Raw genomic sequence first — 15,159 nt, forward strand, 5'->3', positions numbered from 1 at the left:
GTCATCCACGTGAGCCGGGCCGCGGCGGTCGCAGCAGGAATAAAAGCGAGTGGGAAGACGTTGCAAGAAAGAAAAGAAAAAAGCAAAATCAAGAATGGGCTTGGGGATTTCTAGAAGAAAATGAAACACAAAAAACAAGAAGAAAAATAAAATAAATAAAATACGATAAAAAGATAACGATTCACTTTCCCTTTTATTGGGGTCTTTAAAGGTCTCCACGATTATCTCCTTACTGACGATCGAGATGTCCCTACCGCCGGCGAAATATTCCTCCGCCAAATTTTATTTCGGCGCAAAACTACAGTCGCGATGTACACCTCCACTTCCTCCCCCATTCCAGAAAGGCTTCTATATCTTTTTTTCTTTCGTTCTTTTTTCTTTTTAAAATGGTTTCCAGGAAATCTCTGGCGAAGCCTCCCCCGAGTGCTAACTTAGATGTGAAACCTGCCAACAAACTCCGGCGTCAACTCCTTCATGTACAGCGGAAGCGGCTCAAGGACTCCACCCGGCGAGCAGAACGATATAGGATAAAGAAAGAAGAAGCCAAAAATCCAAAACTCAAGCAAGATCGCTTACAGCGAAATATCCCGCTTACTCTTGATCGTAAGAGAGTATGGGATAAAGCTAACAGCGATGCTGATGATGGTTTGGGATTGAGTGTCGACGTGGAGCGCATCAAGAAACAGAGGCAGGAAGAGGAGGAGGAATTGAACAAGCCATTAGAGAATTCGAATGAGTTGCAAGTTTGTTCGGATGACCAGGACGAGGTAGACAGCATGTTAGCCAGCAGTGATGAAGAAGGAGAAGGAGAAGAAGAGGATGCGAACAGCGACACCGACGGCAAGTCTCGGAGGTTTTCTAAATCATCTCTTCCCTCCGCTACAGAGCGCGCAACGAGTCCGACTCAATCGACCAAGAGTACAAATCTCAATTTGGCCCCGGAGACTTTGGCAGCTAAATTTCCATCGCTATTTCCGTCTGAAGCACCGCCGACACCCAAGATTCTCATCACGACCTCTCTGGTAGGTGCACTACCACAACGCTCGTACAATGTTTTCCATACTGTTAAATGTATGGAAATCTTGTAGTTTGCGTTATATCCTAAGAACATATGTTAATCACTAACAGAACTCGACCCTCCACAACGAAGCCAAAGCCCTTACGGACCTTTTCCCTAATAGCCAGTATATCCGCCGCACCGCGCACCGTTACTCACACAAGTTTTCATTAAAAGAAATAGCAAAGTTTGCTTCAAACCGTAGCTACACTGCTGTTTTGGTCCTCCAGGAAGATTCCAAGCGACCATCCGGCCTCGATGTTATCCACTTGCCCAAAGGTCCCATGGTCCACTTTACTATCAGCAACTGGGTAGAAGGCAAAAGAATCCCTGGACATGGTGTGGGCACTGAGCATTGGCCTGAATTGATTCTGAACAATTTCCGCACACCACTTGGGATTTTGACGGGTGCTATTTTCCGGTCAATGTTCCCACCACAGCCCAACATTGAGGGGCGTCAGGTCGTCACATTGCATAACCAGCGTGACTATATCTTTGTCCGCAGGTAAGTTATCAATTTTTTTCCAGCTCGGAGTCATTGCAAGACTCACTGTTTCTTCAGGCATCGGTACATCTTCCGTGAAAAGCGTGAGACAGAGAAGAGTGTAGTTGATGCAGATGGGAAGGAGATGAAGGGAGCCGAAGGAATTAGGGCAGGCCTTCAGGAATTAGGGTATGTGCAATCGTTGTCTTTATGATCTCTTGGTAGGTGTTAATGATAATCCCGAACAGGCCTCGGTTTACGTTGAAACTACGAAGGATCGACAAGGGCATTCAAAGGGCAAGTGGGCAGGAGTGGGAATGGAAGGCAGGGATGGAAAAGCAGCGGACAAAGTTCCAGCTATGATTCCTATTACATTGCTCGGAGTTAGGGTTAGATTCAACAAAAAAGCGGTGGGGTTCGTCGGATATATTGCTTGTAGATATTAGTCAAAATTACTGACATGTAGAATTGGAAGCTTGATCTGTTTTCAAATGATTTTTCATGAACGAAATTGCGAATAGAGGCTCATCGCTCCATGGCCTTCTCGCTATGGACCAAATCCAACCATCATAACATTTGATAAACATGCAGGACGGACGTCCAACTCATCTATTTCCGCTTTCGCTTCAGACCTCCCCCATCGCCCAACCACAAGGACCATTTTTCTCAAAGACTGTTCGTTCTCCCTCACCGGAAGGCGTCCATTAGCGGAAGTGGTCCTGTCAGAACACGCAATAGAACTAAAATAGATATTCACGGTAGTAGAAGCTGAGACAATCGAAGAATTAAACACCAAGTATAACGCCGGAATATCCATGCCAAGTCCAAAAGACATAGCTTTATAGTTTGGATATCACACAAGAGAAAGCCGGTTGCAATGCAAGTCATAAGGGAATGAAAATCATCCGGAGGAACGTAATTGGGGCCCATATGTGCGTGAGACAAGATCTGGTTGTAAATCGTAAATAAGTAAAACATAGAAGGGTAGAAAGCTCATCTCAGGATTGTGTCATCACCTAAGCATGCAGTTTCCGGCATATTACTGCCCATTGTTCTTCTTCCAACGGAGCAACTCCGCCAGACTAGGGAGACTGCAGCCCGACTTCAAGAATTCGTGGGCTAACAGCTCTTCCGCAGTGGCGCGGCTGCGGACGTCCACACACAGGCACTGACTGAGGAATGACTTGAGTTCCTTGCTCAGCTTTTCGGGCTTCTTTAGGCGAGGAGTACCGTTGGTGGCAATAAGGTATAGGGCTTTAAGTGGCTCCTCGTTCAGATAAGGGGGCTCTGATTCAATCATCTCGATGGCCATGATTCCTAGTGACCAGCAATCGACCTTGGGCCCATACTCCTTTTGCTTGACAACTTCTGGAGCCATCCAATATGGCGTCCCAACCATCGTTGCACGCTTACTCTTCGACTCGGTGAGCTTGGCACAGAACCCGAAGTCGGCTGAAAGCAGCTGTTAGCCTGGTTATCGGCAATTCAATGGGCGGTGGCTACTCACTGATCTTGACATGGCCAGCCCGGTCGAGAAGGACATTATCACTCTTGATATCACGGTGGATAATGTTCTGGCTATGTAAGTGTGCCAGCCCTTGACAAGTCTGGAGTGGTTGTTAGTATGACCCATGCATATTTCTGTGGCTTGTCGAACTAGGAAGCATCAACGCACCTCTGAACAAATGGTGGCAATCTGATCTTCTTGAATTACAGGATTGTTGTCAATGACATCCGTGAGAGCGCCGCCCTCCATGAATTCCATGACAACCCAGAGTTCATTACTTTGCTCCTGCAGGAAGGAGTCAAGGAAGTTGACAATGTTGGCATGCTGGCTGTCCTTCATCACAATGATCTCATTGACAATGAGTTCCTTTCTTGGCTGGCTACGTAGATCCATTTGCTTGATGGCAACCTGAGTTCGAGGTCCATATTGGCGGTATAATTCACGAGCAACCGGAGAAACGGCATGTTCCTTGACACGCGCAACGTACACAGAACCAGATGCACCCTGTCCAATCTTACGTTGCTTGCTATAAGATTCATTGGGGTTGTCTTTAGAAACGACGGACCTGAGCCGATCCATCACTTCGTTCTCGGACATTGCCGACATGCGGACTTCTCTCTGCCGGGGCTCAGCTTTCTTAGTCAGGGCAGCTTCAGCTTGTCGGACACCGTCAGGGACGTTTTTACTAGTCGCCTGCTTGTTTGCAATATTCAGTGGCTTCACTGGCTGCACAGGGGCTGGAAGCTTGCTTGGCGGTGGGCCATGAGCTTGCTGTTTGGTGCCATTGTTCTGAGCTCGTGCTGCAGAGGGTTGTTGTGCCCGGGGATCCTGCGCAGGGTAGCGTGAGCTGGGAGAAGATTGGTCTTCAGAACGAGATCCTAGAGTGCGTGCCATTCCAGGTAGGTTGGCTGATCCGTAGTCCCCAGGTCGTTGACCCTGGTTAGAGCTAGTCGGAGGGGCTGGCGCTAGGCGCTGAGCGGTCAGTTGGCGTGAAGGGTCTTGTCGAACTGAGCCAGGAGCTTGTGGGGCGGGGCGGCTTGGTTTATAGCGATCATTCATTGACGGATCAGCGCTATAACCGCCGAGCTCTTGTTTAGCTAGAGGTACGCGAGTCTTGGGGAGTGAAGCATTATATGCCTCCTGATCAAGCCTATTTTGGTCTTCTTCGCGTTGCCGAACACGGCGAGCTTCTTCTTCCATGCGCCGACGCTCCTGATCTGCCATATCCTTCATTCTGTCCAGCTGCTGCTGCTGCTCCAAGGCACGGTCGGATTCTGGTTTGCCGAGTGGCTGAGAGGGTGATGAGCCAACCGAACGATTAGAGTGGCCGCTATCTAAGCGTTGAGACGGAGCCGGTGGTGGTGGTCTTGGAGGAGCAATAGAGCTACCAACTGTGTTGTTGCTGTAAGGTTTTGGCTGTTGGTTCGATTGAGGAGAGGCCAATCCGGCATAATACTGTGGATTCTGCTCACGCATCTTTATATCGGAATAAAACTCGAGAACTTCGATGACGGCCTGTGGGTTTTTCTTGTAGTCTTCTTTGGTGATAGCCGACGCAGTCAGGAGCTTCTCCCACTCAGGCGGTAATCCCACAAAGGCACCTGTCCGAGGATCGAAGCCGACATGAACGCGGTGACTGAAATTGGTCGGATTGCTCACGCCTCCCATTCCCGGACAACGCTCGTAGATTTTGTCAATCCAGTCATAGATCTCGTCGTCACTTTTGACCTCACAGGTGATACTCTTGGTTGGCACATCGCGTGTAATCAGAGCAGCCTTGGAAGCGGCATCTTTCGGATTGGCTAGACGGATGACTTCGAAAGCCATCCGAGTGTCTTCCGAACGAGAGACCGCAGTGACCGTTTGTAGCGGAATGGATAGGACCACCCTACCGGTCTCATTCTTCAGAAAGTCCAAGCGAAATTCACGCAGTATCAGATATCGTTGGTTCCAGGTAGCCAGGAATTTATCTTCCTTGCACCTAACGTATCCTTCTTTGATGACGGCGACTCCTCCCTGTCCCGACTGGTTCGTCTTTGTTTGCGTGAGGGATGGGGCGCTAGTATTCGGGAATAATGACAAATTGCCCGACCCTGGCGTACTGGGAGAGTCCAAGCTCATTTGGCTGAAAGAGGCGACCGTATTTGAGGAGTTAGTCGGCAGATTGAGCTTCGGGCGGTCGGCCGGGGGGCGTGGTGCAGGCCCGGGGTTCATGAACTGATCGGGAGAGTACATCCTACGTGACACCGTCAGTAAAAGTTCACACCGGTAGTATTTATTGCATGATACAAGGACATATACCAGCGTCATCAGCATCGGTTGTGTTCCATGCTCAATGGCAGCCGGAGAGTAGTAGTGAAATAGGATACCCAACATACTTTCCATAAGTTGACAGAGCAAGCGCGCGAGCCCAGAAGGGGGGGGGGGGGGGGGGGGGGACTTACGCGGGGGGGGGGGGGGGGGGGGGGGGGGGGGGGGAGGTGACTACTTGGCGGTGCGAGGGGTATGGGTTCGGCGGTTTGGGCAAACTACTACATCATATTGTTAGACAAGAATGATGCAGACCTTCTCAAAAGCGCTTCCAAGACCTATAGGATCCAAGCCTAAAGGTCTGCAGCGGGTATCCTTCAGTAATAGGAGTCGATCCGCCAGGAGAACAGTGGGGTAGATCTCATTCAAAATTAAGAGCATTTCCCAGCACCCTTTCACTCCTCTTGTTCTTTATTGACTGCTTGAAGAAAATCTTACCTGATAAGATCCTCGGCCCCCAAAAAGGAGAAAGGTCTCCTCGCACCAGCGAGTATGACCGGGGGTAAGGTCCCGAAGTGCGGTCACCCTTAAGAACGCGGTGAGGGACTCAATATCGGCAATATGTGTGCACAAGAGGAGGAAGGAGCTGGCCTGCAGGTGGGAAAATGAAACGGAAGAAGAGTGAACAAAGTATCGAGGAAAAAAGAACGGAGAGAGAGGAAAAGAGAAAAGGGGATAACCAAGGAGCAGGAAGGCGAGGGATGAAGATCCAAGGAGAATGGGGAGGGAGAAAGAAAGGAAAGGGAAATCGTAAATGAGGTTTCACTAACAGCGGGAAACCCATTGCAAGTCAAGGGGTGCGGCACCCCGTCACAAGAACAGCGCTCAGACTTTAAGAGCGGTAACCGTTGCTTCTAGTTTCTAATATCTAATATCTAGTAAATAAGGAATATTACAGTTCGTCTTCTTTCTTTTGTGTTCACATCCTTGCCTTGCTGTATAATGAACAAAATAAGAGTTCCCTGCGATCAAAACCAATTACTTGTTTGATGACCAACACCACTGATATAGTCTTTTAGGGTTTCAGATACAAGGAGTATGGTATAGGGAATTTATACTAGAAGTGGAACGACCGTACGAGTATGCAATTTACAGAGGAGTGTTCTCACATAACAACAGGAAAATAGTATGCGATAATACTACTCGGTAGGTACAGAATCATTGCTACCCAAAAGGGAGGCGCAGTGTAATCTCACCAAAAACACCCACCCTCGAAACAGTCAAGATATATAAGACCGAAATATCGTACGAAGTGTGGCTGCTGAAGCGTTTAGGGTTACACAATCCCATCGTCTCGAGTCTCAGGTACTCCATATGTACAGTATGTATCTTCAGACATATACCGATATAACAGGTAAGTGATTATTACCACAAACAACGAAGCGTTGAAGAATTAATTACTGTACAGTACATCCTCCGCCGAGGATAAGTTGTGCTGCGAAGCACCTTACATCTACTAGTACTCCCTTCAATTCATTCATAGTAATCAAGTCTGCTTGAAGTAGCTAATCTCTATCCCAATGGAAAACAAAATTTCGGATATGACCTTCCCTTTAAATCGATCACACCAAAGTACAGTACCACAAAGACAGAACTTCGACCCGTGGCACGGCCCGTCGTCCCAAGATACAAAAAGTTAAGGAGGACGGCCCACTCTTCAAGTTCGCCCCTGTTTAATTTGAATTTTATATAAACCGTGGACCACGTAATAGTACCTAATTAGAAGCTCTATCAGGATGTATATATATATAATATATATAACATTAAGGACATTAGTAGGAGTGAAGAAATCTTAACAATTTCCTAGCCAACGAAAGAACAGGTAGTAGACTGGGCGGATTCTTTCAAACCCATAAATTATGGCTAGGTCATCACGGTTCTTCACCAAATGGGTAGTTGAATTTGAGCAGCCCATTCAAGCCGCCTACCCATCCGTCATGCGCTTCACCACCCCTGATTCGCCGCATCACACATGGCACTCCTCCCTGCCATTCATTTTTGCCGTGCCGCATCTCTTCATTCCATACACGTACCTCCATACCGACTGTCATTCCTTGACCCACGTTAACCCCATCAATACTCATCTCCAACTCCCGACCTCGATTCTTCTCACTCAGTCGCAGTGTAATCGGTGTACTGGAAGGTAGAACCAAAGGTCGGAAGCTCAGGCTGCGAGCACAAATCGGGGTCAGTAAAACCGAAGGCACTAAGGGATGTACAATACTGCCACCGCTACTCAGGCTGTATGCGGTACTGCCTGTGGGTGTAGAGATGATGATCCCATCTGCCACAGCCTCTGTGAGGAATCGTCCTCCAACATACACATCCACCACCGCGAGATGCGGCTCTTTGCCACGGTGGAGCAGCACTTCGTTCATTACATACACACCCTGACTGCTCAAAGTACCTTGCACGGGCGTTGAATTCTGGTCTTGCTGAACAGGCTGTCCATCACTGGTAAAAAGTCCGACCTTTAGACGATTTCGCATCAAAATGCGAGCTCCGCGACTCAAGCCCATTGATTTCCCACGAACCGAAGACCACCCAGTAGGGCCGGTGCCAGCATCCGTTTGATCATTCGGAACAGTGCACCTTGACGCTTCTAATACGGGAGCTCGATCCCCGACCCCCGCGCCGGACATATACACCTCACGAAACGCGCGTTTATATTCTTCGAACCTCCATTCGCTCAAGAACCCCAGTGTACCCATACTGAATGAGAGCACCGGGGGTACATTATAACATGTAGCGAATAGCGAAGAAGCATGCAAGATAGTGCCATCCCCTCCAAGTGTAACTGTGAGGTCCGCCTTACCATGCAGGGATGAGGCTAGTCTTTTGGGGGGCGCTGAGTAGATAGGAAACGAGAGATTTGAATGCACTTCTTGCGCAGACTTCGATTCTAATATCAGGGCGATAGAAGGATATGTAGACGTTACATGACTAGACAGAGAAACTATTAGTTGTATGTCTCTAGGGTATCATAACGGCTCTCTGTACTTCGCAAATTCAATCAATGACTCCGTTACTGCCGGCACACGGTCCTTTTTCACGACAAAGACATTTCGAGGAGGCGCTGGCCATTGAAGTGAAAGAAGGTCGCCTTCACGAGATTCTGGAACGAACACGCAAGGATCAGCAAACGCAGTTCAGTGTAACTTTTTCTGTTCATTTGTGAAAAACAAAAAATCCAAAGAAGAATATATACATCGGGACTTGTAGAGACGCACACCTTCGTATCTAGGTATTAGACGCTGAGATAATGTTTCTATATCATTGATTTCACATTGGCAGGGGGAAGAAGAAAAGTGTCGCTTCCACGGTGTCCACCTAGGTATGCTAATCCTGTACCAAATTGGTTGCATTCGAAGAATAGCAGTTCGCATATTGGAACGATTAGCAGTTCAGGAAAATACTTGACGTAGAAATTAGCGCTGGTTGTTTGTTGAGTGAAACATGAGCTCACTTTGAATTTTCTGTTGCATCTTTCAAACTCAACATCTATGAAGTAACACCGATCTAACGCGTTAATCTATTTCTAAAAGGGGTGCATTCAGATCCACACTCACAGTTATCGAAGAAACTTAAGAATGAAATATGAGGTGGGCTCGCTGGTACAAGCATTGGATGGAGTATTCTTGTCCTGAGGGAAACAAACCCCAGAATGATCTACGAACTGGAATTAGCCCAAGTGTCTGACCGCCCAGAGGGTCTGAAAGGCAGGACGTCATCGGCAGGTGCCTTGCCTAGGTCTTGGCTCAGAATTCTTGCTGCCAATCGTTCTAGTCAGATGTTGTCTCCTACTAATCGTTCTTTGATTTGAAGCTTGCCCTTCGCTTGTCCCTACATCTCTGATTTATAGAATACCTTCAACCCCACCTCCCCCTCCTTTTGCCCTATAGTTATGAGCATGGCCTGATTCATTAGACCACGAACTCCTCGAACTCCTGAAAAGCTCCTTGGTCGCCCGATCAAAACTATCTTTGTTTGAGTACGACACCGCCTCTCTTTATATCAATCAACCAGTCGCGTGATCAACGGGGTTGAGGATAAATTGACGGACACCGTAACAGACTATCTCATCAACCAACCTAACAAGAATCGGGACTCTCTTGACCACGTGGAATCCCACAAGATGGATGGCCCTGTCCCTGACCGTCGACAGCGAATACAAAGTCCACCCCAGCATCGTACAGGGAGCACGTGTAGAAAACCTTATGTTCACATCAATGTGGAGCCACAGCTTAAACATGGGATTCCAATGCAGGTTGCCCGGTCCCTCCTGCTTGCAACATGGTTCAACTGCTGCTGTGTCGTCATCCTGGTGACTCAGGTGCTTGGTGCCCCCCTCTATCTCATAAATAAGGGCTATTATTATACCTATATGGCATACACCAAGCAATCCTTCGGATTGGTCATCACCGCCCTCACACAATGGGGCTGCCCGACATTCGTTCGAGTTAGTGGCGATAAAAGCATACGTGGTCAGGTTCAACTGACAAGTGATGGCCGATTGAAGACTCAGTTCCCGGAGCGCTTGGTATTGATTGCTAACCACCAGGTTTATACTGATTGGATTTACCTGTGGTGGGTTGCCTATACGAACATCATGCATGGCCGCATCTTTATCATCCTCAAGGAGTCCCTCAAGTACATACCTATTGTCGGTCAAGGTATGATGTTCTACGGCTTTATCTTTATGGCTCGCAAATGGCTATCCGACAAACCGCGCTTACAACATCGCCTGGCAAAGTTAAAAACTCGGCATTCGGGATCCAGATCAGAGTCATCGCAATACGATCCGATGTGGCTGTTGATCTTTCCTGAAGGGACAAACTTATCAACTAACACTAAGCAGCGTAGTGATGAGTATGGGGAAAAGCAAGGGTTCCCTCCTCTGAAGCATGAGGTTCTCCCGCGTTCGACCGGCCTTTTCTTTTGTCTACAACAATTGAAAGGGACTGTTGATTGGGTGTATGACTGCACCGTAGCCTATGAAGGGCCTCCGTAAGTCTCTATTACCGTCGATCTATTTTCAAATGAATGATCAGGACTAACTTTTACTGCTATAGGAAAGGAAGCTACCCGGATAAGTACTTCACACTCCGCTCAACATATCTTCAGGGAAGGCCCCCAACATCCGTCAATATGTATTGGCGGCGGTTTGCTGTATCCGAAATTCCCTTGGATGATCAGAAGGAATTCGATACGTGGCTCAGGGGTCAGTGGACGGAAAAGGATCGGCTGCTTGATGAGTACTTCGAAACAGGAAGGTTCCCATCCGATTTATCCGGCTCTATTGACAATGCAAATGTATCTGAAGAGCAGCAAGCTGCCGCCGCCGCCGCCGGATATGTGGAGAGCTTTGTTAAACTAGGGCATTGGAGCGAAATCGGGCGGATATTCATGGTGTTAATAGGCGCTGCTTTTATGTGCAAACTACCGAAACTCTTGGGCTATTAACGTGCACAACGTCTTTTCCTTTCACACTTCCTTTGCATACCTTTTTTTCGTTTCTATTTTTATTTATTTATTTTTTTACATTTATTATGAGATATGCAAGTAGAGAGATAATAGCACCCTTAGACTAATTTGTCTTTTCTCCGCCATTCGCTCTTCCTGTTGTCAGGCAAGGGACTTTCACTATTCTTAAAGTCTGCCACCTCAAAGAATGGTGTAGATTTATCATAGAATACCTCATGCTTTCGGTGTTCATTCAAAAGTCTATGGGTATAGATTGGTTTATTAAAATACGGACGTTGTTACTCTGTATAGAGCACACCGTACTGATAAAAGTGATAAGAGCTCGGCCCAAGATAGATAATATTTTAGCCATATGTGGCGGTGCGCACCAGCCCCATCACGGACTCCGGCCTCCGACCCTTTCATCTACTAGTGCCAGCACCAGGACGAGAGGTTAACACTGCAGACTTTGTCGTTTCAAGCTGCTCCTGTAATTGAACAACGCTCTTCCTGCTCGTCCTCTCAGCAGGAGGACGTGTTACTTTAACAATATCTCTTCATAGTATGATCATGAGCTGAATCTTGCAACAATTTCTCCAGACTTTCGCACCTTCCGCGTCCTATTTCAATACAGAAGGAACTCACCTCTCGCGCCATGGCGTCCCTACGGGATGATCGGGCCAATGGCACTAATAATGAAACACATTCCACAGTTAACTTATTGGCTAATCTTCGTTTCTCGGATATTCCTTCTGCTATTGATATTCCTGCGTCGACCCTCGACAGCGAAGTCGAGGTCAGCCTTGAAGGACTCCCAGACGACCCTACAGAACTCTGCACTTTACTAGAGAATGAAAAAGCAGCAAAGAACTTCTGGGTCATAATCGCGCTTGCTTATGCCAAACAGAAGCAAATCGATCATGCAATCGACATCCTGAACAAAGGGTTAGCATCGGTCGCTCACGGAGCGACGAAAGAGAAACTCGGCTTGCTGGGTTGGGTGTGCTGGCTCCTGATGTTGAAGAGCCGACAAGCACCCAGAGTAGCACCAGAAGGGGAGTTGTACGCCGAAGCTAAGACCAAGGATCATTACCTTCAACTCGCGACATCGACTTTAAACGAGGCTTCTCGCCTGAACCCGGCTTTTCCGCCCCTATTCCTAGCCCGTGGAGTTTTGTCCCTTCTGCGCTCATCTTTGTACCCTCCGAGGCCGGTCCGTCCCGGAACAGTGGACACGTCTGAGAGGGTTGAGTCTCTTAGGCAGGCTCTCAAATGCTTCGATGAGTCGTCAAAAGCCTTCGGAGGTCGCAATGTGATGGCGACTCTTGGTCGCGCAAGGACACAATATATGCTCGGAAGATATGCAGAGGCGCTGGAGGACTACCAGAAAGTCCTGATGAAGATGCCCGGGTTAACAGACCCTGACCCTCGCATTGGCATTGGGTGCTGCTTATGGCACCTAGGGTTCAAAGACCAAGCGAAAGCCGCGTGGGAGCGAGCACTAGTACTGGTACTTGCACCCCATGAGATCATCTTCATTGTCACATATTAACTGTATTCATGTACTGTAGAACCCTGATTCTAAAGTTGCCAATATCCTACTCGCCGTCTATTACCTCTACGACAGCTCCCGACATGCCACGACGGATCCCGCCTTTGGCTCATTGTACAAAGTGGCCATGACTCACTACACACAGAAAGCCTTCAAGTTGGACAAAGAATACCCTATGACTTGCGCTTTGTTTGGCGGATATTTTCTCCTAAGGAAGTCTTACTCCACAGTCGAGACCCTAGCACGTAAAGCCATTGAGCACACGGACGTGATGCAAATAGCCAGCGATGGTTGGTACTTGCTTGGTCGAAAGGCACATTACGAAAATGATCTTCCTCGTGCCGCAGAGTTCTATAACCGTTCCGATCAAGCTCGAGGTGGCGGTGATAAGGGGTATCTGCCTGCCCGGTTCGGCACGGTACAGATGCAAGTGTCTAATAAAGACTATGATGGCGCCAAGTTCCGGCTGGAGAAAATCATACAGCAAACTAAGAATCCGGAATGCATGATACTTCTTGGGGCGCTTTATGCGGAGGAGGTATTTGTCTCTGAGAGCAGTAGTACCAGGGAAGACAAGTCGGCCGAAGCCAAAAAAGCAATTAATCTTCTCGAATCAGTTCGCGCCCTCTGGAAGGACGAAGGCAAGAAAATTGCCCCTGATGAGTCTGTTTTGGTGTATTTGGCTCGCTTGTATGAGCATATGGCTCCGGAGAAAAGCATGCAGTGCTTGGCCCAGCTTGAAGAATTACAGCTGGCAGCGATTGCTGAGGATGAGCATCCAGGAGGCGTTGAGGATGAGGAGCAGGTCAAAGCTGCTCTTCGAGTGAACCTGCCACCCCAGCTTCTCAACAACATGGGCTGTTTCTTATACCAGACTGAGAAAGTAGACCAGGCCCGGACCATGTTCGAAACCGCATTGAATGCTTGCGTCCGGTCGCAGGAGAAAGAGAGCGAGCATGACACGGACGCCCTGGTTACGACCATCAGCTACAATCTCGGACGAACGTACGAGGCTTCCGACATGCCGGAGGAGGCTAAAAAGGTGTACGAAGGTCTCCTGGAACGGCATGGTAATTATACGGAAGCAAACGCTAGGTTGACATACATTGCGCTACGGCAGAGCCCCACGGATGAGGGGCCCAAGAGGATGGCCAAGCTGTACGAAGCAGACTCGACGAATCTTGAAGTCCGTGCTCTGTTCGGCTGGTACCTTAGCAAGTCTAAGAAACGAGTCGCCAATCTAGCTGAAGACCAGGAACAACGACACTACAAGCATACTCTGCAATACTTCGACAAACATGATCGCTACTCGCTAACTGGGATGGGTAACGTCCATATCATGACTGCACGTGATATGCGTCGTGACACCGACCAAGAGAAGGAGAAGCGTCGTAGAATGTACGAGCGGGCAGTGGAATTCTTCGACAAGGCTCTTCAGCTGGATCCTCGGAATGCCTATGCAGCTCAGGGTATCGCCATTGCCCTAGTAGATGCCAAAAAAGACTACAGTACTGCAGTGCACATATTTTCAAAGATCCGGGACACCTTGAGAGACTCCAGCGTCTACCTGAATCTTGGACATGTGTACGCCGAATTGCGGCAACACACACGATCTATCGAGCATTACGAGGCGGCACTGTCGAAAGACCGCGCCCGTGATGCACAAATTCTAGCATGCTTAGGCCGAGTATGGCTGCTGAAGGGGAAACAAGAGATGAGTTTGTCGGCCATGAAGACTGCTCTGGATTATGCACGACGAGCGCATGCTGCCGCGCCATCCCAGATCCACCTAGAATTCAATGTTGCGTTCGTACAAAATCAGATCGCTTCTTTGGCATACAGTCTACCAGAGACGCAGAAAACCGTACAGGATGTACAAGACGCGTCCGATGGTCTACGTGAGGCAGTTGAATCTTTTGGGCGCATTTCTCTGGCCAAAAACCCTCCTTATCCTGCGGGAGCTTTGGAACAGCGAGCCAACATGGGAAAAACAATTATTAAGCAACTCGAACGAGCTCTCCAGAGTCAGAAGGAGTATGAAAAGAAGAATGCGGCTAAATTACAGCAAGCTCGTGAGGCCCGTGAGGCGGAGATCCGGCGGCGCGAGGAGGATGTCCGCAAAGCGCAAGAGGCGGAGCGCGAGCGCAAGCAGCGAGTCGCCGAAGAGCGACAGCGAATGGTGGAGGAAGCGCAGCGGTTAGCGGAGCAGCGGGCGGAGGAGGAACGCGCGCGGGATGAAGCGGAGTTAACGACGGAGTCGGAAACAGGCGCCAAGGTAAAACGCAAGAAGAAGTCTTCGTCGTCCAAGCGCAAGAAAAAGCGGGTAGAGGATGATTTCATCAGTGACGGCGAATCACCGACCAGGGCTAGAAGCTCGGAGCTAGAAAGCGACGGCGAAACGGCGCCCAAGAAGCGGCGGCGACTGGAGCGCCGGACCGGCGGAAAAGCACAGAGCAAATATAAGAGCAGTGAAATGGTGGTCGACTCCGATGAGGAAGACATTGGCGGCGCCGCCACAACGCCGGCGGTGGAGTCCGATCACAATCAAGAGATGCCTGATACAGGTGCAGATGAGGATGAGGAAGAGGTGGTTCAACGGCGACGAGCGAAGGTAAACCGTCGCATTGCCGATGATGACGAAGAAGAAGAGCACCAGCCTGGGGCGAAGGTAGGATTAGAGAATGCGGACGATTTGTTTAACGACCCCGCCGGAGATGATGATGCGGCAATGGAGGAAGAATGAAGACGGCAACATGATATTACCTTATTACTCTGTAGTTTATAGT

General features: G+C 48.8%; 4 protein-coding genes across 4 annotated transcripts; 2 read left to right on the forward strand and 2 right to left on the reverse strand.

Annotated features, from left to right (window-relative positions):
• Positions 1 to 342: 342 nt before the first annotated feature.
• On the forward strand, positions 343 to 1,996 carry BDW43DRAFT_127050 (rRNA-binding ribosome biosynthesis protein RPF1). The gene is made up of 4 exons (XM_032038139.1): positions 343 to 1,022; positions 1,129 to 1,562; positions 1,620 to 1,730; positions 1,790 to 1,996. Exons 1-4 carry the CDS (start codon positions 387 to 389, stop codon positions 1,902 to 1,904), a joined length of 1,296 nt encoding a protein of 431 aa, XP_031898983.1. The 5' UTR covers positions 343 to 386; the 3' UTR covers positions 1,905 to 1,996.
• On the reverse strand, positions 1,987 to 5,486 carry BDW43DRAFT_280639 (serine/threonine protein kinase CLA4). Its single transcript, XM_032042423.1, has 4 exons — positions 5,427 to 5,486; positions 3,217 to 5,284; positions 3,049 to 3,148; positions 1,987 to 2,993 (listed from the first exon to the last, which is right to left on the reverse strand). Exons 2-4 carry the CDS (start codon positions 5,281 to 5,283, stop codon positions 2,581 to 2,583), a joined length of 2,580 nt encoding a protein of 859 aa, XP_031898984.1. The 5' UTR covers position 5,284; positions 5,427 to 5,486; the 3' UTR covers positions 1,987 to 2,580.
• A 1,573-nt stretch (positions 5,487 to 7,059) lies between these two features.
• Positions 7,060 to 8,613, reverse strand: BDW43DRAFT_280644 (NADH kinase POS5). The gene is made up of 3 exons (XM_032042424.1): positions 8,591 to 8,613; positions 8,359 to 8,473; positions 7,060 to 8,301 (listed from the first exon to the last, which is right to left on the reverse strand). The coding sequence occupies exon 3, from the start codon at positions 8,067 to 8,069 to the stop codon at positions 7,230 to 7,232; it is 840 nt and encodes a 279-aa protein (XP_031898985.1). The 5' UTR covers positions 8,070 to 8,301; positions 8,359 to 8,473; positions 8,591 to 8,613; the 3' UTR covers positions 7,060 to 7,229.
• A 1,006-nt stretch (positions 8,614 to 9,619) lies between these two features.
• On the forward strand, positions 9,620 to 15,116 carry BDW43DRAFT_301275 (putative RNA polymerase II transcription elongation factor (Ctr9); the record flags this gene model as incomplete). Its single annotated transcript, XM_032045016.1, has 6 exons — positions 9,620 to 10,365; positions 10,431 to 10,790; positions 11,162 to 11,274; positions 11,348 to 11,383; positions 11,535 to 12,331; positions 12,393 to 15,116. 6 exons carry the CDS (start codon positions 9,620 to 9,622, stop codon positions 15,114 to 15,116), a joined length of 4,776 nt encoding a protein of 1,591 aa, XP_031898986.1.
• Between the last annotated feature and the right edge of the window lie 43 nt (positions 15,117 to 15,159).

Source organism: Aspergillus alliaceus (genome assembly GCF_009176365.1).
Source record: "Aspergillus alliaceus strain CBS 536.65 unplaced genomic scaffold BDW43scaffold_30, whole genome shotgun sequence".
In the NCBI taxonomy this organism is placed as follows: domain Eukaryota; kingdom Fungi; phylum Ascomycota; class Eurotiomycetes; order Eurotiales; family Aspergillaceae; genus Aspergillus; species Aspergillus alliaceus.

Excerpts from the sequence above, each read along its gene's own strand:
- BDW43DRAFT_127050 (XM_032038139.1), top strand. The coding sequence starts at position 387 with ATGGTTTCCAGGAAATCTCTGGCGAAGCCTCCCCCGAGTGCTAACTTA. Across the intron at positions 1,563-1,619 it reads GACTATATCTTTGTCCGCAG|GCATCGGTACATCTTCCGTG; the intron begins GTAAGTTATCAA and ends CTGTTTCTTCAG. Across the intron at positions 1,731-1,789 it reads GCAGGCCTTCAGGAATTAGG|GCCTCGGTTTACGTTGAAAC; the intron begins GTATGTGCAATC and ends AATCCCGAACAG.
- BDW43DRAFT_280639 (XM_032042423.1), bottom strand. The coding sequence starts at position 5,283 with ATGTACTCTCCCGATCAGTTCATGAACCCCGGGCCTGCACCACGCCCC. Across the intron at positions 3,149-3,216 it reads TTGCCACCATTTGTTCAGAG|ACTTGTCAAGGGCTGGCACA; the intron begins GTGCGTTGATGC and ends CAACCACTCCAG. Across the intron at positions 2,994-3,048 it reads GGCTGGCCATGTCAAGATCA|CCGACTTCGGGTTCTGTGCC; the intron begins GTGAGTAGCCAC and ends AGCTGCTTTCAG.
- BDW43DRAFT_280644 (XM_032042424.1), bottom strand. The coding sequence starts at position 8,069 with ATGGGTACACTGGGGTTCTTGAGCGAATGGAGGTTCGAAGAATATAAA.